Raw genomic sequence first — 23,881 nt, 5'->3', positions numbered from 1 at the left:
ACTTTACCAGAATTGATGGGTTACAGGGTGATTACTTTATTATTCAATGGAGAGGATCGTGCTGAAGAAATGCACACTTTTGGTAGAAGAAGAAGGGTCATCCTTTATTGATGAGGCTGGAGGAGACGACATACAAAGAAATAAACAATACGGGATGCCTATCATTACTGCCTAGTCACATATTACGATAATTACTATTGTGGAAAGTAAATAAAGATTTTGCTGTTAAATTCCTAGTTGCGGTATAGCTGCTCCGTAGCGAATTTGACATGAAAAAGTTCGTTGACTCTCCAAGATCTAATCCGACTGATCAACCTCCAACTGAAATTCCACCAGAAAGGATATGCGTTGTAGGTGGAAAAACTACCATCTGTAAAAATGTATCTAATAATTTTGAATTATCCTACGTTAAAGGGAATATTTCAAAATTATAGAACCCTACAAAATCTCATCAGCCGAAAGTTTGGATGTGTTGAATAATGATAAAAACAAGGACTCTTTGATATATGGTTATTTGAATTTCAACATTGCCTGAAAACTTCTACAAGAATGTTCTTTTGAAGCTCTGGTTCAATTTTATCGCCTGAAACGACTTGGTTTCGTTATCAACAATTTTACAAAGAAGTCTTCTCATGTCCAATACATGATAAAATACGAGCTGATTCCGAATTTACCATTCGAATCATCCAGAACCTATAACCGAAATCCACCTTTTGATAAATAATTAAGCAACTGGAATAATTAAGGCTGAAATGCGGAACTCAAGCATCAGTTGCTAGAGAAACAACATAAATAGTTCATTGCAGAGTGGGAAGAAAAAAGCCGAAAAAGATTCATGGAAATTCTTGAAGAAAAAAGAGAATAGAGATATGAAGAGAAAAGAAAAGAAAGAAAATCTCCGAAACAATATTAGTCAGGGTATGGTTGAAAATGTCTAGAGAGAAATGAATGCCATATCACAAGTCAGCTTCGATTCGATAGCAAAAGGATCTTGACAGAATTACAACTAGACTAATCGGAGTCATTTGAAGAAGTGAAAGTGAGAAAGTGAAATTCCATTCACCCAAGTCATATTTGATGATAATTTTCACACTAGAACATTCAGAACATCTTCTACAAAAATCGTACTTTATCGATATTCCAGCGGTGTTACGATATTTCAATGGAAGTTGTTAATCGACTTTCATCCTCTGTCTATTTTTTCTCTTCAGTCGATTTGGAAAGACTTACGGTACAATACTTCGAAAACAAGAATCATTTCCACATGTTCATTCCTATGGATTTCAAAAAAAAATTATATTCAGTTATTCGGAGAAGTTGCATTTGTACCTGATTGCCCGGAATAGTTTGGAAAGGATGATCCACTAAAGTACGTAAATATAAATGTTTTCAAGTTTCCTTTAGTTGCACCGAAAGTTGCTATTATCAGACCTCCAAAATGTGAAAAATCGACTCTAGCTCGAAGAATCAACGAAGAGTACGGTATGCAGAGGTCGCCAGTAGAGGTAAGACTGCCAGATTTGTTTTGTCCTGATCACAATTTCTTTCTCTGGCTCAGACTATGGAGCTGGTACTAAGGCAAGGCTGGGAACTCACAGACCAAATGATTGCTAATAACATTGAAGCCGTTAGTCTTGATTCGCTTGCTGTCATTTAAGTTGTGGTTAGAAAAGTGAATTACTTCCATAAGATTTCTTGTTATATATTTGCTTTGAGTACCTTAATATGAAACGTACCTTTCCGCAAAGCGTTCTATTCTTCAACCGAAATTTGATGAAATAGCCTTTGATTTGTATTGGGCCTTGAAAATCCTGTAGAAAAATTAATTAACTGCAACAGGTAAAACTGCAACACTCATCAAGAGGTGAAGCAGACTTGGACCAATCCAGTTCATCTCCTGATAACCTAATTCGATTGGTGAAACACACATGAGAAGAGTGTTGCAATACTGATATTTGTTTTGGAGTTATTATATGACAGGAGTTTCAATTCTATCATTCATTAATTTTATATTACTTGAAAATCAACAGTTATTTAACCACCAAAAGAAAAACTGAGAATCCGATAAAGATGTCTCTCAAAAGCTTTTTAGTTTGTCCGCATGTACGTTTTTGGTATGTACATTTCACAGGACATTTCATATTTGATGGTTTCCCAAAATCATTCCCGGAAATTCCAGGAAATGGTTTGATAGAGAGTTTCAAGTGTCACAAGCTATCGGATTCATTATAGATATGCTTTTCAACATATATTATTATCACAGTAATGCACATGCGCATAAAGATTGCCGTTTGAGAGTTGTCAACATGCAGGTTACGTCTTTGGAATTTTTGGAGGGACAATTTTCGAGAGTTCTTAGCTCCGGTGGTGAACCAATGGATATTGGTTGTGTGGAGACCATATAGAATCATTCGCGACAACACCCGACATCTTTCTATCACGTTACAATAACTATTCTCTTCTAAAACAGTTGTCCAAGCCGTTTTCGAGGGTGGGGTCTGCGTCGCGTCGTTTGCTACGAAAAAGACAAGTTATTGACAAAGGAAAACCCATACGGTTTCTCTATAACCATACAATTTTGTTCAGTGAGAAAACAGTGATTATAGTAACCATACATTTTTGTTTAGTGAGAAAACAGTGATTATAGTAACCATACATTTTTGTTCATTGAGAAAACAGTGATTATAGTAACCATACATTTTTGTTCGGTGAGAAAACAAGAAATCCAAGAATTCATGAAAGAGCTTTATCTGTTTCTTTCGGAAACTAATGTCAAAGCAGTCGATAATTACCAATCAATGCAATTACCCATCAATGAGTTAAGGTTTGAACACTACGTCGTAGACCCATAATAATCAAAGCAGTTCAGTTGATAACTAGGCGTACATCTGTGATTCGAGGTCTAGATACTGCACCTGTCAGCACCTGTCGCAGTCCAAATTTACCTCAATGTACATACGGAAAAATTCAAACCCAATTATAAAGAATGCGACAGTTTCAGGATAACATGAAGTCTGTCATCAATCCTTGGAGTCATTCGTCAGTGAAAGCACTGAAAGTGTTGGAACTGCTATATCAAAATTATTAGATAAAATAGTCAATACCATTGTAGCTGAATAATGTCATATTACTGTAAAAGTGAAAAATGTGTTTGAATCGTTTTATACTATCATTGTATTTTTTTCAGCACATAGGGTTCCTGTTCCAGACGAGAGGTTCGATTATCTCTGCGAGTATTTCAAGCCGCTGAGGTAAGTACGAGTATATTCATTCACAAATTCATTGATCGTTATTAGACAGTCCGTTTTTTAGCTGATCCCACTACTGCTAAACGGCAAGACTTACAATGTCTGTTAAATTGGACAAAAGGTTACTATTTTGGGAAACTAGAATAATATCTTTTCATATCGAGAGTATCAGTGGTTGTTTTTGAAATACCGCCTCCACTTCCAATAATATAAAAAAGACAGGAACTTTCAATATTGTTTCGTATTTGTTGTAATCTGATATGAACCAATTTTTATCATTGATTAATCAACATTTTTTAATAGTTTTTTTCATTTTCATTTGTTATTTTAATTACCAGATACATCAGTAATTACTGTGCTGGTCGATTGTAAAATCGAGATAATAGGCTTATGGTATGAGAAATATGATACGGTTACTACTAATTTGTAGTTCCAATTTATCTTGTAGAAAGTTTACCAAGAGTTATCCATTTTTGGACGCGAAAGTAACATTGAAATCTTCTACTAAAATTACTGGCACCGTGTGATAGATAGTTTTCTCCTTGCGCCTATCTTCACTAACTTATACCTTCATCTCAACTTCCGTTCGTCTCGCTTGATCACACTTTTCGTAACGCTCTTGTCACGCATTCACCAGCTTACTCTCCAAGTCGAGCGTGCGTGAAGAAGTTTTACTTAAAAAATGTGGGTAATTTTTTTACATAGATATGATGAGTATTGCTCAAAATGAATAATGATAGGAAGGAAAATATTTATTTTTGCATCTGTCTGGGATGACAACCAATATCCTGAATCATATTTACCTCACAGAAAGTACATATATAATGTGAAAGATAAACATTGTTTTACTACACACATGTCATTTCACTTACGTCACCACTCCTTATTATATTTGTATTGTACTACAACAATGTGTAGGCATCTTAAGATTATTTTCCGAAACGTCAACCATCTAATTATTTTTAATAGGAATGTAGGTTTTTACGGCTGGCGTCAATGTTTTGGTTGGTTTCCGGGTTCTGCCGTGGTCTTCTTTGGTTATAATCTCCGAATGTTTCGACTGCAATTGCGGCAGTCATCTTCAGTGGCGTGGTCGAAGTACTCTTCTTGACGTGTCAACTGAAACTTTTTCAGTTGACACGAGAAGAAAAAAAGAAATCAGAGAAGAAATTTGGTTGAATAGAATGAATCAGATGCTTAACACTTTTGAAGGAAGGGAAAAATGCTGGTAAAACAAGTGAAATTGATTGTCGGATGCCAATACTACACAGATTCACCGGTTATTTGTTTCAAGATTCCTCGAAGTGCTGAATCAAATTGGACTTATTCGTTTTGACATCGCCATGTAGGGCTACTTCCTGGGGTATACATTAATTTAAGGATTGCTAAAGAATATTTTAGTAAATAGTATCCGAAGTGAGCAGGAAAGGTTTTGATATGAGAGGCAATAAAACTTGGGAAAGTCGTTTTTTTGTCTCAAAAAATCACAGCCAAAGTATATGCTTGGGGGCAGAGCTCCATACATGAGAACGTTACTCCAAAGAAGGTCTGATCTGAGCATTATAAAGCATGAAAAGTTGCTGAGGTGTGTACCGTTTTCTAGTTCGGAACAGTTTTCCAAGCCTTTGAGAAGCAGCCTTTGCAATTCCACCGACATGATTGGGCCAAGACATATTGGTGTCCATTTTAACAATCAACAAATATATCGAAGCAGAAAGCGTATCCGGTTCGGAGACATTTATATTTCTGGAGAAAATAGATGCCTGGGTTTTAGTGGCATTGATTTGAATCTGGTTAATTTCACCCCAATTCGAAAGCACTTCTTATCATCATTAAGATATGCAACCTGCCGCTGCCGGTGAAGATGTGCATCCGCAGCCGATGACCTGGAATCCAAATGGAATGGCGAGACAAGTGTGCTGTCGTCAGCAAAGCAATATATCGAATTCTTGTTTTTTCCAATCAGTCATTAATATACAAATCCGAATTGTAAGGGGCGAAATGAGTCCCCGAATATATTTTTAATTTTGAAACAAGAAATTTTAGCCACCAAGCGTCGAAAAAATGTGCCAACAGCATTAGGTCTTATACCACCACACCATAAAGAATTGGGAATACTTCTGAATCAACTTTTTCAGCAAATAGAAAAATACATATTGATGTCAAAGAAGAGTTTTTCACCTTCAGATCAGGAGTTTTTTGATAAGAAATCTTTGAAGTCCACCTGATTATCCTGTGTGAAATGATCTAACAGCACGTAAAACATTTCAGTTACATGAAGAGGAACCAATTTTTCATTTTCATTTCCTGGAACGTTGAGTCCTAGGGTTTGAGCAAGGTAAATGTTTCATTGTTGAAAGTAATAATTGAGTCAGTCGAAGATGAAATTCGTAGAGCCGAAGTAATATCACTACCAGAAACTTTATAGATTATTATTATATATTTACTTTTATTTTGTTTTATTGGTGATGAATATTTATCTCCGGGCGGAAATTTTGAAAGATTGAGAGGATTTTCACAGTTCCCCTGATTACTGAAATGGTGTATTCTTTATATGGTTTTTTGGATGAAGGAACACAAAACGATGTATACGAAAAACACACAAGGTTTTTCCAAGACTCCAAAGAATTCGATTGGATACAATTGTCTATTGTATTGGCTAATGAATCAGCAGCAAATATCCTGGACGATTCAAATATTCTCTTCAAAATGCTCACATTCTCTTTCAAGTATTCTAAATGAGCATTCAATTTTATGAATTGGGATTTTCATTGAGCAGTAATGTTCGATCACTTGAAGATTCACTAGTATTTTGAGGAAGAGGAATTGAATGAAGTTTTTCCTCATATGGATGTTAAAACTACGATTCGCATTGAAAATCAGATTACAAAAACGGCATTCCAAGTTTGATTTGGGTTCAGGAAATACAATAATTTCGTTTTGATCTGATTCTCTTCAGGATGTGACAACTTTCTTGACTTGTCATTTTTCATGTTGAGAATAGATTTCACATAGAAATTTGGCAAATAGATATATTTTAGAAAGATGAACTTCTTGATGATAAATTTAAACAATATTTCACTCAAATCAATACATAAAAATGTTATATGCTAGTTTAGATTTGATTATTTTTAATACTTTTAGCAATGACATCGCGACACTGAAAATCAATTAGAAGTTTTGCACTACACTCAAGTCTTGTATCGTAACTAATGTTTTGTTATGCGTAGCTGAGCCTTGTTTTTAGGAGTTTACTAATTTTTGCATCGATTGAAATGAATGAAATTATTTTATACATTCTCACCTAAATTCAGAATCGTTCTTGTTTCGAATTGTTGACATTCAACAACAAAGTGTTCCAAATATCTGAAATTATTAACAGTTTAATATCCTTACCAAAACATAAGGGACAATTTAATACAAGTAACACCTTATTATGTGTTTATTGTCAATTTTTGCTTTGTTACCTGAAAAATAACATACAATTTGGAATCCACAAAGATTTCATGTTCGTGTCATCCTATTCTTAGTTGAATATGAAATTGACATAAAAAAGTTCAAACCCTGGCATTTACCCATCCCATTGTGTACATGAAATTGGTACCATCGCTATAGAAAATGAGTTTTCCTGTGCTGAATAATAGAAAAAAAAATACAACATACAATTTCCTTAAGTGTACAATTTAGCAGATCCTTTGATTCGATTGAGTAGTCCTTAACTCAAATAAGATTCGTGAGACGCCTGGGGAAAGACTGACGCTTTGGCATTTCCTTTACCTTACCCGATAATTTCAGTAAACATTCGATTTGCTAAATGAAATAACGCTAAGTCCTTTATGACAGAGCCGGGGCAAATGGACGTGTTACAGCATCATTTCCTAAAACTGTTTCGTGCGTTTCTTCGACAAACTGCTGTATAATGTACCGACCAATAGAGTCGCATTAAGGTATGGCCGCGTCCATGGCCTTTGACACGCGATCACAATGCGTCAAATTATACATCTCGGATCTAATTGACGGTAATGTACCTATTGCGATTTATTTATGGGATAAAGGGGGGGTCATGGTAACTGGTATTGTTTCAAATGAAATTTGGTAATTAGGTGCAGACGAATAGTCAGTAGGGGAGGAGACCCTCTAAATATCCTAAAATGAATTTTGAGTTCAGAGTTAATAATACTAATAGTAATAATGATAATAATAAAAATAATACTTTTGTACTTTCCCCGACAACAGGGAGGCCATGAACTTTTGAGCTAGGAGTGTCTACATGACAGAATGGTGCTGAATGTAGCCTGTTAAGTCGTCAGGAGTTCGGAACCTCTTCTCTTCCGCTCTGACTTCATCGATACTATGAGAGCCAATAAGAGAACTCAATTCTTCTGTATCGGTTGGTGTTAAGACTAGTGTAAAATGTAAGGTAAAATTAAAATCATATCCAAAATTTAATTTGAGATATGTAATTACTGAGAGTGTGTTGTTCAGAAAGTTAACTTATGATAATCTCAGCATTCCTTCGTGGAGTATGTATCAAATATTTTAATTCATTAACAATTCTGTCAGTATAAGCTTGAGGCATCATGTACTGACTCAAATGGTGAAAATTGCATATCGATATCTATCATCGTTTCTGAGTTACAGCAGTTTCGAAAAGTTGCTGTAACTTTTTACCTGTCAAAATTTTCTTGTTTCTATGAAAATATTTTCAAAACCCTTTTTACGTAGAATTCAATGGTGGAAAAAAGTTATTTTTTCAAATAAGATATCAATAGTTATTGGTGGAAAACTATTTTTTTTGATGAGGCACCCTGCATATTTAATAGAACTTAAAATTGCCCTTCCAATGATGTTTTGCTAAAGTCTTCTTTAAAATACAGAGGTTTTTGATTTTTTTAATGTACACTTTGAAACGCACACTTTGATCAAGTAGGCTTTGGATGAGGCGACGATTAAACAAAAAAAATTGTTCAGTAGTAGCCATCAAATGTTGAGAAAGCTTTCCACAGCAGTAATTAAAACGCATAGTTTCAATAAAACTGATAACAATTTATACTATATTTAATACTAATGAATGAAACTTCAACAATAATAATAATAATAATAATGAATTCGGTATAGTTTTCGACACTGAACGAGGTGACCACAACTCTGTCACCGAGTTGGAACCCGTTCAGCAAAAAGCTTATATAAAAGCCGCAGAGATCACCTCACTTCTGCGGAAACACAAGGATGAGCCAATGCATGGGTGCTTATCAAAGGGCCTGACTTTTGCTTTCCTCAGGTCGAGTGGGCTGAAGTCGGAAACTGAGGGGATCATCATGGCTTGTCAGGATGGTGTCTTCAACACCTTAGTCTACCGCAGTCGCGTGATGGGTATAAAAGTTCCTGACACAAGGTGCAGGGCCTGCCGCGAGTCGCCCGATACCCTAATGCACTTGCTGTCCAGCATATGCGATCTCGGCCTATATCCATCGACATAACGCGGCCCTAAGAGTGCTATATTACCATCTACGGCACTCTTACGGTATTGACGAAACACCGGTGTTGTCCTACGCTCCGGGGGATATTGAATCCATTGTGGGGAACGAGAAGTGCCGAATTTATTGGAACTATTGGTTCCCCACCCTCAGGTTCATGCAAGCTAATAAGCCTGATGTAGTCCTTCTCGACCACCAGAGCAAGACGATATTTGACATGGAGTTTTCAGCTCCTGGCGAGACGAATATCGTCCGAAAAGAGGAGAAAAAACGGATAAAATATCGAGATTTTCTCTTCGAACTCCGCAGACTCTATCCAGACCACTCTGTCAAGACGGTTGTTCTTGATCAAAGTGTGCTTTCAAAGTCTACATGAAAAGACCTGAAAGCTGTGTATTTCAAAGTTGACTCTAGCAAAACATCAAGTGAGCTACATTTTTGAAAAGGTAATTTCAATCTCTATTGAAATATGCATTAAAACATAGTTTTCCATCAATAACTATTGATATCTCATTTAAAAAAATAAGTTTTTCACACCATTGAATTCTTTGTAGAAGGTGCTTTGAAAATGTCCTCATAGAAACGAGACTTTTCTTACAGAAAAAAGTTCAGCAACTTTTTTTAGAAAATGGCCATTTTCGAAAAACATGCTGTAACTTACAAACGATGATAGATATCGATAAGCGGTTTGTACCATTAAGTTTGTCATAAAATTTTTCCCTCAGCAGTCATCACTTTTCATCTATCCAGTTTCGAAAGTGTCCAATTTGGCTGTTCGGTTGATGACCAGTTAATAATTTTTAATTTTCATCTCGTTGATAGTTCAATTGTAATTTAAATTTTTTTGCTTGATATAATTTTTTTTTCAACTATTCTTTTTGATTTTTTTATAGATTCTTTCAGGGATTTCAAATCAATTTGTATCACAATAGACAATGGAAGTCCGAACTAATGAAATTCACTCCGAATACTCTGCCTCCCGAATTAATTGCCCGCTGAAATTAATGACAGTACCTATGAAACAGAATTGAAAAGAATCTTTAAACGTTACTTACCAGAATCGCACTGAATGTTTCATTCACTAACTTGAAAATGATTTGTTTTTTTATTAAATTGTTTCAAGGACGAACGCTTGAAAAACCCGTGGTAATGGTCTCTAATAAGGGCTGCCAATTTAAAGGCGCCTACAAGGCGGTGGGAACGTTAAATATTAGAATACATAATCGAACAATTTCAGAAATTCCTCTCAAATGGCAGTTAAGCTCAAATTGATATTGAATTAATAAAAAACGATCGAATGATTGATATTACCAAACTTGTGTATATCATCACGGAAGAATCTTATTAGGTATCGGAATATTGGTTGATGAGATATGCTACACTTCTTGATAGTGGTCTTCTAGAAGTTTCTACTTATGTGACTTTTATAGTAATCATCTGTATCGTACATTTTTTCATTCATTATATAGTATTTTTATTCCAGAATAATAAAGTCTATGAGTGTTTTTCATACAGCTAGTCATTTGGTCTTTCTTTGTTTATCTTTTTTTGCTCTACCTCTCGTTGCAAGTAAGAAGTTTCTCAAACTGTTTGTTTGAACAATCGAGGCTGAGTTTGAAAATGATTAACTGCTGAAAACTATTCGAAAAAAATTCCCAACTTTACGTCGTTATCAATGGACATTTTTTTTCTATAATTTGATTCAAATGAAATAACTGACCATTGCGATTCAAGAATCAACTACGACAAATGTGAAAATATGCCAAGTAGCAATAAAGACATTCTCCAACGAATTAGTAGGTATTTTGTTGAAGGGGATTGAAAATCCATTGTTTTTTTGAAGGCGGTATAAATAGATATTCCTTCGAATTATACCGTCAACAGACAGGGAATTCTCAAGGAACTCGAGGAAAACAACATTTTTTTGGAGCCGAACGTATCCACTGGCAGAAAGTGTTTGGTTATCGACGAAGAAGTCAAGAATTCTATTAGGAGAACACTCTTTTCACAAAAAAACGAAATACCTACAATAAATAAAGTTTTGTCAGTTATTCGTGAAGACAGTTTTTTCCTGATATAAGAAGAACTAGATTATGGAAGATATTACAAGAGTTGAACTACACTTTTGGAAAACACGATAGAAAGAGCATGTTAATAGAAAAATTAGACATTGTAGAATGGATAAAAAACTATTTGACGTTTCGAAAACTTCATCCATCTTCATTATCAAACCTACGATCAATTTGATATCAGAGTTAATAATAATAATATTAAATTGATTTACATCAAAGGACGAATTATAACTACAAATTATAATGTTTTGATTTAAATAGATAATGATAGTCTTTAAAACTCCACCAGATGATACATATTTATTTTTATATGCAAAATTTTATAAATTCAAGTTACTGACAAATAAGATTTTTTTCAAAAACGTAATTCATCAAATACAGTAATTTTTTGCCCTTTCTACATTTGTATTTCTTTTTAAATTCAATATTCTGATTATTTTATAGATCTGCAGAAAGTAACAAATACTGATTAAAAAATTATTTCCAATATAAATTGTACTCAAAATAGAATATTTAAACAAAATTAGTTTTTACAATATTTCAATTATCTTCGCATCATTAGATTAGATTAGATTAATATGGGGCTTCTGAGCTGAACAGCCACTACACTGCGACCTTTGCAGGTCTATTGTGTGTGCCCTCATGTATGCTAGAGTTCCTTGTCTAGGCCCGTCCTTGTAAGTAGACTCCATAGGCCAGACCTCAAGTTCCCAAGATCTTCGCATCATACAGAACATATCATTAGAAAATTTATATGAATACCCCAAGTACGACGCCTATTAATACAATTTTTAACGAAATATCATAAACAGCGTTGGCGCCTCTTTTGCAGTTCTTTGTAACAAGTCACTATTTTAATGGCTCCTTAATGACGTCCTCAAGGGGCATAGCGGGTAGAAATATCTCAGTGACTTTGCGGATGAGTTGCAGTGTCACTTGCTTTGATGTACCGGCATGTTTGCAATCTTAACATTTTTTCACTCTCAAAGAATACCGAATGTACTATAGCAATTTTTGACCATGATAACATATTTCTTTATGGCCCGAAAAAAAATTTAACCGGGAGTCATTAGATTAGAACATTCAGTGCGGGTTACCTAATCTTTGGGAGGAAAATTATTTAACAACGTAGATAAATCAACATACATGCCCTGAAAGTAATTTCATGAATCATCAAAAAATCATTGATGAAATAAAATAGAAATACTACTTCATCTGCTTCAACTTCATTAGTTCTTTTCCTACATCCACAGAACGGCTTCAGTGAGAATATTGTGAATAGTTGTGAAAAATCTGCTGAAAGTGAAAAATTCCTTATTGAATTTGCACAACATATGTGTTGACATTTAAAAGATCTACCTACATGACAGGTTTCAGTTTGTATTTGAAATTTTGTGAGCTATTCTGGAAGATCGTTTTATATTTTATTTTTCAAATTAATTGTAACCTTGTACCAAATCTGTTTTGCACCTATCATGGCTGAGAAGCCAAAAATGAGTCCAAAGTTATTTCCTCTTCACCCACAGTCAATGCAAAAAGGTCCAGAGATAGCTTGTAATATTTCATGCGAATGTGAGGCACTGGATTAAGGGAGTCGAACAACCCAAATTATGTCCAGGCGAATATGAAGACATCCATCATGGGACTTGGTTCGTGGGAATTTCAACTATTTTTCAGCTACAAATCTGGATAAAGTATTTATCTGTTCTGATGATATTTTATATTTTTTGTCATTTTCACCATGTAGGTAAATAAAATAAACTGATTATATCCTCATCGGAATAATTAATCGTATTTATCACCAATTTTCAAAACACCTCTCGTGTATGAATTTGACAATTGTAAAAAATTTGTATTAAATCGCCTTCTCGCACAAGCAATTATTATTTTTCAACATGTTTGTTATTCAACAGAAGTTGTATACAAATACTTTTCTCAATAGGAGAAGGGTGAAAAAGTGGAAGCATACGTGGCCTCAGCTGAGTTATATAATGATTATTTCCTTCCTGGTGGCTAGGCCACCAAAATAGAGTTTTATAGAGATATAACGATTTTTCTTAATAGCGATAAAAGTGACAGCTATGAAATTAACATCTAGATGTAGTTATTCACGAATCATTTTTTTTTAATTCCATTGACTTTCTTCCCTGAATATTCATCTCACCTTATACACACCATTAAAGTTTTCAATAATATGACATAGTTTTTATAAAATTTGTCATGAAAGGGCGCCTACATTCTCTGAATATCGATATTAGGTATTGAAACAATCAAAATCTGAATATAGAACTCATTCAAGTCAAAATTGTAAATGGAAAATTTAAACCATTCATATTTATTTATTTATTTATTTATTTATTTGACACTTTGGTATATTGAGTACATGTGCTAAGTCATAATTAAAAAACAAAAATAAAACTACAGAAGTTGAACAATACAAAAACAATAAATATGGTTCACGTGAATTTATTAGAAACTTTTCTGCAGGATAAATCTAATAAAATACTCTTCGAATACACCATAACTGTCTGTAACACTTTTGAATACACCATAACTGTCTGTAACACTTTTCTCCTCGTTCGATAATATTCTGACAATTGAAATATGGCGGCACTCCATTTGTTCATATCTTTATATTGTTTTTTCTTATTATAGCTTGCATTATTTTTTACACAACATTACTTCTATGCATATTTTTATTGATATCAATTCCATGATTTCTTTCGCTTTCACGCCCTCTGCTCTTTTTTATTTATAAATACTTAAAACTTGTATTCTTTCTGTACATTTTTGATTTACTGTTATTTTGGTATCTCATATTCAAATTAGTATGTTATGTCCGTTTTGATATAATTATCACTTTCCGTTTGTCGTTTCTAAACTGCTATTTAACATCATTCTTATGAACCATAAGTTACACATCTACTTTCATCAATATTTGATATAAGCATGATTGGCAAAATATCCATTAAATATATAATTATCACCTGTGCAATTGAAATAGCTCTGACAAATACACAGAGCAAGCAATTCGTTGCTTAATAAGTTAAATGTACCTGCTGTCATTTATGATGATTACCAAGAAATGAACACAGCTATGGTCACAATGAAAATGATCCCTAATGATAGAAATTGAAGCTCACGAGACAAATTGGACTAGAACAGTGTAAGACCACTGATCCGGTCTATAATTTGTCGCGATTTAGTAATTTGTTTGTGAGACACGTCTGCTGCCTTCGGGTTATCTGTGATGCGTTTCCGAAATTTTGTAGAATTTACAATTTTCTTGGATTTGGGGGCGTGAAGGTGTTTATATATCCCATAATATTTTGTAGTTGTTTCAAAATAGTTATTTGTGTATTGGTCTCGACGAAACCTGTTATTACGTGTTTTAAAAATTACCTATATAGTCCCTATATATTCGTAAATTAATTGTTCATTGAATTCAAGATTCACTTTGACTAATTTTTTTAAAAACACACAAAAACACAATAATTTGTTTTCTTCACCAGATACCGTCCTTACAGATACATTTCACACTCGTTGTTCATTTCGTCGAATAGTTTTTGATACTGTTTTTTCCAAGCTTTTCAATATTTCATTAATTTTTCGGTAGACATTGTATTTGCGAAATATTGGTCACAATCTCTACTAGGACGTCTGCAGATAGTGGTGTTAGGGCAAACTTCTTATTTTCGGCGAAATAAGATGTTATTTAATGAAGGAAAGAGAAATGAAACTTTCTAAGTTTTCTTCATTATGATTTCCCACCATATAGTAACGGCTACATCCATCAATTTATTGATGTTATCTACCTTTTTTGCTTTTTATTCAGGAACAAAACTCTCAATAATTATGGTAACTTTATGAAACAAAAACTATCTCAACTTCTCAATACTGAGTGTGAAATCAAGTCATAACGTCCTTCGCGTTCGCAAATGGTTACTTTGGCTTGAACAAAATTATTTTCGTGACGAAGATAAACACCTGTTCTGTAATCACTTCGACTACCCGTACTCTGCCATCCGGAGCAGTAAAAATTTGCGTAACTTTTCCTCTTGACAATGAGTTTCTGGAAAAACTATCGTCTGCAATAATTGACTATGTCTCCTTCTGTAACATCACTGCTATTGAACTGCCACTTGCTTCACTTTATCAGCGAGGGTACACCGTTTCCAGAAAAGTTCCGCATATCATTGTACCACTCACCATTGTTTTCTCAGATGTGAAATCGTATCAGCAGAAATACCCAGTGAATTGATTCACTTCATTAAGCTTTCCGATAAGGAAGTGGTTGGTTGTTGGAGCTTCCACACCTTGATGTATTGAAGACACATAAGTTGAAGGATGGCTGTTCACTGTATACAACAATAAGAGTATGCAAAATCTCTTCTTTTGGGCTCTGTTGGGTACGAATTTCCTTTAAGGCACTTTCAACAGATTTAATCAGTCTTTCCCATATTCCTCCCATATGACTTGCTGCTGGTGAATTCTTGGGCCATTTTATATGACAAATGCAGCAAAACTGTTGAATTCGGTTTGAATCTAGTTCTAGGATGGCTAGTTTAATTTCTTATTCAGCTCCACAGAGTTTGATCCATTATCGGAGTGTATTTGTGATGGATTACCTCTTCTACAAATGAATCTACTAATTGACATGATGACAGAGTCCGTATTGAGGGAAGAAGCCAGTTCTAGATGAATTGCCGTCGTTGATATACAAGTGAAGATAACCCCGTACCTTTCTTCCTTCCTTCTGCCTATTGTGACCGTTATCGGATCAGAATATTCATGCCTGTAAACAAGAATGGTCTGCATTGACATACTGTCCTGAAATCTGGAATTAGTTCCATCTGCTGAGTTTCAACCATGGCGTTTTTCTTCTTACATATAACGCAGGATGATATACAAGCTTTTATTGCTGATCTCACGTTGATTATCCAAAATTTTACCCCCAAATGGTTTTTGATTTGTTGTGTTCCCTGATAATGATTCAGTTTATGATAATGTCTTATCAACAACATGGTCATCCAGTTTCTCCAATCCAGAACGATTGGATGTCTCATATGGATATCTAGGTGTTGTTCTTCATGCAATCGTCCAGTTAGTCTCAAAATATCTTGGCCGATAAATAAATTCAAATTTCGAAAACGACTTTTTTTTAAGGATTCTTCATACGATTTAACCTCTCAATATCTTCGAAGAAACAACTCACTTGTGATTGCCTAATAATTTCGAGTTCAGCGTTTTCAAATTCTTCAACCGTGAGCTCATCTGAGAAAATCTGAGGAGTTGGTAAACCAATTTTCTTCTTCATAAAATGAATGAATCTCATCACCCAAGCGATCGATCTGACAAGTCGTAAATAATTCAAAATTCTTGAAAAATTGAAAATTTTTTCACGTCTCTTGTTGATTACAAAAACAAGATTTTTTTTCTACTTTTGTATCATTTTCTATCTTTTCTTGCAGTTGAGCTACGGAACTTGGTAGAGTTGATGACTCAACAGATTCATTTGGTGGCGGGATTCCAGCGGTGGCTCTGCTACTTCTTCGAACATCACATTCGTCTCATGACATCATTCAATTGGGATTTTTACAAATTTGACAGCATATTTGATATTTTCCCTCTTAGAATGCGGCTTCAACTTAAAAAGGTACTGAACAAAACTCGAAAGACCAAAATGTTTGGGTAAACTTGGGTAATATTCGGCAAATAAGATTCAATTTTCCTTTTTTGCTTTCAAAAAAGAAAAACTGATAATAATTATGGTAACTGTATAATACAAAAAAAAATTTCAACTTCGCAATACTAGATGTGAATTCAATTGACAACAAGTGGAAAAATTACGTTCGTCATAAGAGGATCATAGAAATTATTTATAAATTATGTATATATGATGACCATCTCAATGATGCGTGTTATTGTTGTTTATTGATTTTTTCATATATGAGTTTATATTATTTTTCATCACTGAAATATTTGGGAAAACTTTTTATTTCGTTTTAATTTATGACATTAAAAATAAAATAAATACAACAAATAATGGTAAAATATTTCAGTGATGAAATAATTATTTTTGTGAAAAAAATATTTTGGTTTTATATTATACAAAAATTGTGGGAATCTTTCAAAGAAAGGAAAGAATCAATTTCAAAAAACAACTCTATACAAATGTGTAGATAATGCAAAGAAGTAACTTTCAGACACAAACTGGAAAAAAAGCCCTCTTGAAAGAGCTATTTTCATACAAACATTAAATTACCATTTCAATCATGATTATATCACATGTCGCATATTTTTCAAGCTGAAGAAGATTGGTATTTCTAGTCAATGAGAAATATTCATGAACCTTTTTTGGGAAAAAAATATTTTGGACTTATATTTCTCAATCTCGATACAAAAATTGTGGGAATCTTTCAAAGAAAGGAAAGAATCAATTTCAAACAATTAACTCTATACAAATGTGTAGATCATGCAAAGAAGTAACTTTCAGACACAAACTGGAAAAAAGCCCTCTCGAAAGAGCTATTTTCATATAAACATTAAATTACCGTTTCAATCATGATTATATCACATATCGCATATTTTTCAAGCTGAAGAAGATTGGTATTTTTAGTCAATGAGAAATATTCACTTCTATGAACCTTTTTTGAGTTTTTTCACGTTCCACAATCTGAAAAATATAAAAATTGTAATGGCTTTATACAGGCGAAGAAAAGGCAAACTTTTTAGTTCACATCGATAAATTACTGCGTAAATTTATATATAAAAAACATCTTTTTGTCAGTACCTTGTCGTATTCAATAATTTCACTGATCAAACAAGATTTCAGTCTGTGTGGGGGGTTAATGTTTGGTGCGCAATCATTGATGGTTATTTGATAGGACCTCATTTTTTCGAAGGAATTCTCAACATGTGTTGCCGAATCTCTTGGAGAATTTACCAATACAAACTCGACTAAATATGTGGTTTCAACAAGATGGGGCACCTCCACATAATAATAGAATAGTTACCCAATATTTGGATGATGAGAAATGATGATGATGAGAAAATGAGAAATGGATTGGAAATAAGGGTCCAATACCATGGCCATCTCGAAGTGCAGATATTACTCCACTAGATTTCTTTTTGTGGGGATGACAAAGACTTAGTTTATATGTGACGTCCACAAAATGTAGAGGATTTGAATAATAGTATAACGAATGTTTGTGCTTCCATAACGCGACAGACGCTTTTAGCTGTCATGAATCGGGAATTACTAAAAAAATGCAATATGTGTATTCTACCTGAAGGGAGGCAGTTCGAACACATACTAAAACGATTCATGTTGTCACTAATTGATTTCGTTATCCTCATGTTAGTCGAGTTATGGTCAAAGTAACATATTTTTTTGTAATTTGAAAAATTTATTTTAATTTGTACAGAAATACGCGACTAGATAAAATTGAACAGATAATTGATATCATAACTGATGGATTTATTTTATTAAACTCGTATTATTGCATTCATTTTGACTTATTCATGGCCCTCTTCATAATACGCAATAAAATTGCCTTTTTTTATCAGTATTCAAGGAAAACTACAAGTGTGCTATATGGCTGAATTAATAATTTAATGCAAAATTCAGAAACCAATTGAAAAGACTGGGTTACCATTTAAAAAAAAAAAGGCGTCGGTGTCGCGACGCCCTAACGGATGACGTCTAGTGCTGAATCTCTACGTAAATAAGAGGACTCTTTGACACCAAAATTATCTGCTTTTACGAAATATGGATATTCTTTTTCAATTTTTAGATCTTTGCCCGCGGAGTTTTATATGGGACACCCTGTTTATCACTAATTGTTGCACGCTAACTCATTTCATGAAACCCTCTTAAGTGGCGATCTTCATTTCTATATTAATAATAGAAATTGGGCAATTTTTTTATATTTGAGCTACTTGGTGATATTACATATTTCTATTATTGTCATAATAAATACCAACATTTGTAAATAAAAAAAAATTAGTAGTAACTCACCAAGTCATATATTGTATATTCTGTCACGTTTTTTATTCAATTTTTCTATTAATATTTGATGTGAACACTTTCATACACGTTTCAATATACCCAAGCGTTGATTAATTATATGCATTCCTTATTATCCAAAAGGCAAGTTTTTTTCGCATCTGTCTGATATAAAGGTCTGTGGTAGTAACTGTGAGAATTCGATTCTCGTAAAAGGTAGGTCGTAGGTTCAAAACGCACCGGAGTTATTTATCAAGTTGTACGCAAAGTAAGGTTGTGTATAATGTAAAAATATGAGTAAAATGTGATGACGTATGTTTAATGACATGTCTGTAGTAATATATTGCAATACATTTTTTCTTCTTGATGCTTTTCACTGACCACCATATTTAAAATTTCCTAGATATAAATATGAAAGATTATTTTTCTTTACAATTCCGGAAATTGGGACGCCACAAAAGAAATGTATTTTGAAAACGTCATTATGATTCTGTAAATTATTTTCATTTCAGCAAAGTGCCAGCGTTCTTGAATGTTGTTGATATCGCTGGTTTAGTCAAGGGAGCCTCAGAAGGGCAAGGTCTTGGGAATGCGTTCCTTTCCCATATAAGTGCATGTGACGCAATTTTTCACCTTTGTAGTAAGTATATCCAGAATGTATCTGAATAATTTTCTGTTTGCTCATCTCATTAGTACGGGCTCATATATTCGAAGGTAGTGAAGTTGGAAAAATGTCATTTTGGCACTGTACGAAGAAATTTATTCCTTTACGCATTTAAAATTCCTTCACAGTGCCGTAGTGGCCCAGGGGGCTGCACCACGAAATATTGAATGAAACCCTGAATCATAATGTAACTCATTTCAAAGGCCTTGAAGAAACAAACCTTTCTGCACAAACTAGAAGTCTTTACAGTGATCCGTTTCCGATTGATAAGGAAGATCACTAATGAACTCCAGTCGTAAAAAAAGTATTATTTTATTTTATATGATATTCAAAATGATTGCCGCCAAACTCTTGACTATAAGAGAGTCTACTTTCAAATTCCGCCCTTATGTTTGTCAGAATTACTCACAATTACTCAAATTCCGGCCCGTACATTCAATTCCTAAGGATTTTATGAACGACTTCGTCAATCGTCATCTGGCATTGTGATCACTTCAGTATCGGCAGTTGTGACTGAAATATATCCGATAGAGGCTGTGTGGCAATGAAATGTGCCATGGTTTTCATAAAAATGCATTCTTCGATCTGAGCCATCTTCATTTAGTTCATGTATAAAATGGATTTAAAGGCATGCAATGTATACTGTTTCAAAATTTCATGAACTGTTGATTTGTCTGTACTTACAGGGAGACAATTTGAAAACTTACAATGGCTATTTGTTTGAAGCTGGTTGACAATGTTTCGTGGTGTCTTTCATCAGTTCGGACTTCCATTGTCTAATATAATATGTATAAATTGATTTGATAACCCTGAAAAAAATCATAAAGGTTAACCGAAAATGACAATTTTATTAAACAAAAAACTGAAATTACAAAGAAATAACTTACAAGCAACAACCAAAAAAAATAAAAATTGAAATATTAATAAAATCTGAAAAAATTGAAAAATTAAAAATATTATTAACAAAAAATAAAAAAAGTAAAATTAAAAGATTTCAAACCAAGTTATGTCACAACGTTTCGATTGTTAGTATCCACAATCGTCTTCGGGTGAAAAATTAAAAATATTATTAACAAAAAACGAAAAAATAAAAAAATTAAAATTAAAAAATTTCAAACCAAATTATGTCACAACGTTTCAATTGTTAGTATCCACAATCGTCTCAAGGTGACTGGACTTATTCCTCCGAGATCTGACTATTTATAGGTCATTCAAGTGATTTCACTTATCCCCTCTTCCCTCTTTCCGCATCATTGGTTTTGGCGGGAGATGATTCGTTTCAGAGAACTATATCGAAAAGAATGAAATCAGAAAATGTATTAATAACTTTTTTCATATCAATGTCACAAAAAACTGATTCAAGGAACACTGCTAGAAACTCAAAACCAGATAATGTAAAAACAAAATTTAAAAACTCATTTTTTGTTGGACTGCTTGAAATTGTTTTCATTTGGAAACGGGTTATCGTACAGACCTCGAGATTGTTGAAATGAAATGAACTACATATATATACAATATAGGATTCTACTTAAGATTTTGGGGTGAAGCCCTAGCGCTGCCCCTGCATGGGTGAAAAAGTTGTAAGTACGTGGAAAAGTAGATTTTTGGGTACATATTCAATAGCCAAAATTTTTTTTTTATCTTCACTGTCTTCGGAAATATCAACTCGTACTAAACATTTTCGGACACCCGTTATATCACAACCAAGACTTGAATTCTTGTTCATGTATTCTATCTATCATCATTTTTTGTAGGAGCCTTTGATGATGACGATGTGACTCATGTCGAAGGAGAGGTTAATCCTGTCAGAGATCTTGATATCATCAGTGAAGAATTAAGATTGAAGGACGAAGAAACTCTTTTGAAAAATTTGGAAAAATTGGAACGGACTGTTGGAAGAGGTGGGGACAAAAAGTTGAAACCTGAATATGTGAGTTCTATTTCTTATTTATCTCCTCAAATTTTCATGTAGCAATTGAGCAATTTTGCTCCTGCAAAATTACATTCATTTATTCATTACTGGTAACTCCCAGTGGATGGAATCTGTTCTGTCTGTTTAAAATCTGCTTTTCCATTAATCAGCTGTCGCCCCCATACGAACAACAACTCTCAGAAGTTGAGAAATTTGTGCGAGCTAAGGACTAACGAGGTCTTACCTTTTAACGTGTGATGCCTAACACGTTAAACATGATATATCAACATTTCAGAATGCTAACATTTAAAAATATTGTAAACTAAAACCTAATAGTTTCAATCTCGTCTTAAAAGCTACTAAGTATTGACAGAAACCAACCTATTCTCAGTGATTATAAATATAGTTGAAGTAGGTGAATGAAGGAATTTTCAATTCAAAACAGGAATATATCTCGAATATTTATATCAGATAACTTAAAATAGTCGACATTTCGAACAGTTCATAAGATGAGCGTAAGTAAATTATAAGTTTGAAATGCCTTTCTCGCAAATCAAATTTATTTTGTAAAGGGACAATAACCAACAAATAAAATATCCCAACGTCATACATTTATTTCTGTCATTCAAGGATTGGAACGGTGCCACCTACTGTTCTTACCATTTGTATCAAAAGGAGTCAATTCAAAAATGCATCTCAGAACAGGCAAACTCTAATTAGAAGTGTAAGTTTAGGACGCTACTTTTCGGAAAATGCACATAAAAAAATAATAAGTCAGTAGAATTGAACGCCAATCAAAAATTATGTGCTACTTGACCCCCTTTCCCATTAAAAATTCTAAGGGTAACATCGACCCCTCCTGTCGGTTTCAAATTGACACCCTTTATGTTTGTTACATGTTTGTCAACGAGAAACGTGAAGATGTTTTTGCGATCTAATTTCCGGACAGTTTATTTCAGAATTGAAAAATATATAATCGGCATAAGCCTAACGAGTGCTAAGTATTCGAAGGTTAGTTTCAATACATGTTTTAGATAGATAGAGAATATATGCTAGGAAATATTTTCAGTTTGAAAGCAACACATCTTAAGAACTTACTTTCAACTCATTCTATGCTGTTAATATGAACTTCATATGTTAATGACCAAACACAAGTATAATATTTTTCAACGGCTTAATGTATAATAAAGATATTTATTGGAACATTTTGATTGACATATTTGTTATATGCTCACAATGGAGATGTAAGTCTATGTTCATATCCATAATAACGACTATTCATATGTAACGCATTATAAAGGTTCTCTGATCATATTGCTCTCAAATCCACATTTCTCTACAGAGCAGTGAAATGTAATGGTTTTGAATTTGGAAACATTAACATAAATGTAATTTTGATTAAATTAATTGGTGAACATTATAATGTCAACCTGTATATTGATGCAGTTCTGCCATTACTGTGAAGTTATCAGTGAACTTCAAAATTTCACAGTGTTTGATTATTTTTCCTGGTATCGTTGATGAACATATTGAATAGAAATACCTATCCCTAAGTAACTTTCTTGTGATACTCTGAAAATTACTGATATTTCCTGAGAGTAAAGCCTTCTATTTTCACCTATTTTCACCTAGTTGTTTTCTGATAGACGTCAGTCCATTAAACCTACTGTGTAGGTATGTTTTGAAGTTCATTTGCTTTAGATTTGTTTACTGCCAGTCTTCAAGCATAGCCCACTGACTAATAAGAAAGAGGAATCGGGCAAATTACGGATATGCAGTTAGTTAGTACCTCGTCCACCAGATGGAGTGACATTTTCTGATGTTCGCTCCAACTTCGGAAGAGGAATGAAATACTCTGAGAGAATTCCGATTTTCAATTGTGGAATATCATTGACTTTAGGTCGATGATGGTCACTATCTTACACTGATGAGTGGCTAATAAGCCCGAAACCAGTCTGCAAGTGTGCCTGTTCCATAATTGAAGGTCGACTCTTTCAGTTGTATTGCCAATTGCATATGCAGGAAACTTTCTGTGAAGATTCCTGCACTGACGCCTGTCGGATATAATCCAACGCCCTTCGTGCTATTAGCCAGGGGAGTAGTTGTTTTCTGATAGGCGTCAGTCCATTAAACCTACTGTGTAGGTGGCTTGAACGTTTTGAAGTTCCATTTGCTTTAGATTTTTTTATTGCCAGTCTTCAAGCATAGCCCACTGAATAATAAGAAAAAAACAGTTGTTCTTACATATAATTTTATGGTTGAGTATGTCGAAGGCTTTGGAAAAGTTGGTGTATATTACGTCAAAGATTTCAAGGCATATTAACAAACTAGCGGTAACTTAATATTTAATATTTTTGGATTTGTCATGACTGAATCTATGTTGACTATTACTTGTTTTAATGGGGTCTTTATATTGTCCGAGATATCTACAAATACTTAGAGAGTGGTTATTGTGGTTATTGATCTGCCATTTTTTAATGATGGTTGCATCACCAAATAT

General features: G+C 33.8%; 1 protein-coding gene across 1 annotated transcript in view; it reads left to right on the top strand.

Moving 5' to 3' along the window:
• Positions 1 to 23,881, top strand: part of LOC111514125 (obg-like ATPase 1) — a 95,450-nt gene that overhangs the window by 19,921 nt on the left and 51,648 nt on the right. Inside the window, exons 3-5 of the mRNA XM_074172326.1 lie at positions 3,195 to 3,251; positions 19,318 to 19,445; positions 21,224 to 21,399. Coding sequence (XP_074028427.1) covers positions 3,195 to 3,251; positions 19,318 to 19,445; positions 21,224 to 21,399 — 361 coding nt within the window. The remainder of the gene's footprint in view (positions 1 to 3,194; positions 3,252 to 19,317; positions 19,446 to 21,223; positions 21,400 to 23,881) is intronic.

Source organism: Leptinotarsa decemlineata, unplaced genomic scaffold, assembly GCF_025532065.1.
Source record: "Leptinotarsa decemlineata unplaced genomic scaffold, Ldec_3_MD MMD2_tig00000090_RagTag_RagTag, whole genome shotgun sequence".
NCBI lineage: Eukaryota > Metazoa > Arthropoda > Insecta > Coleoptera > Chrysomelidae > Leptinotarsa > Leptinotarsa decemlineata.
This window is presented reverse-complemented; position numbering and strand designations above follow the sequence as displayed.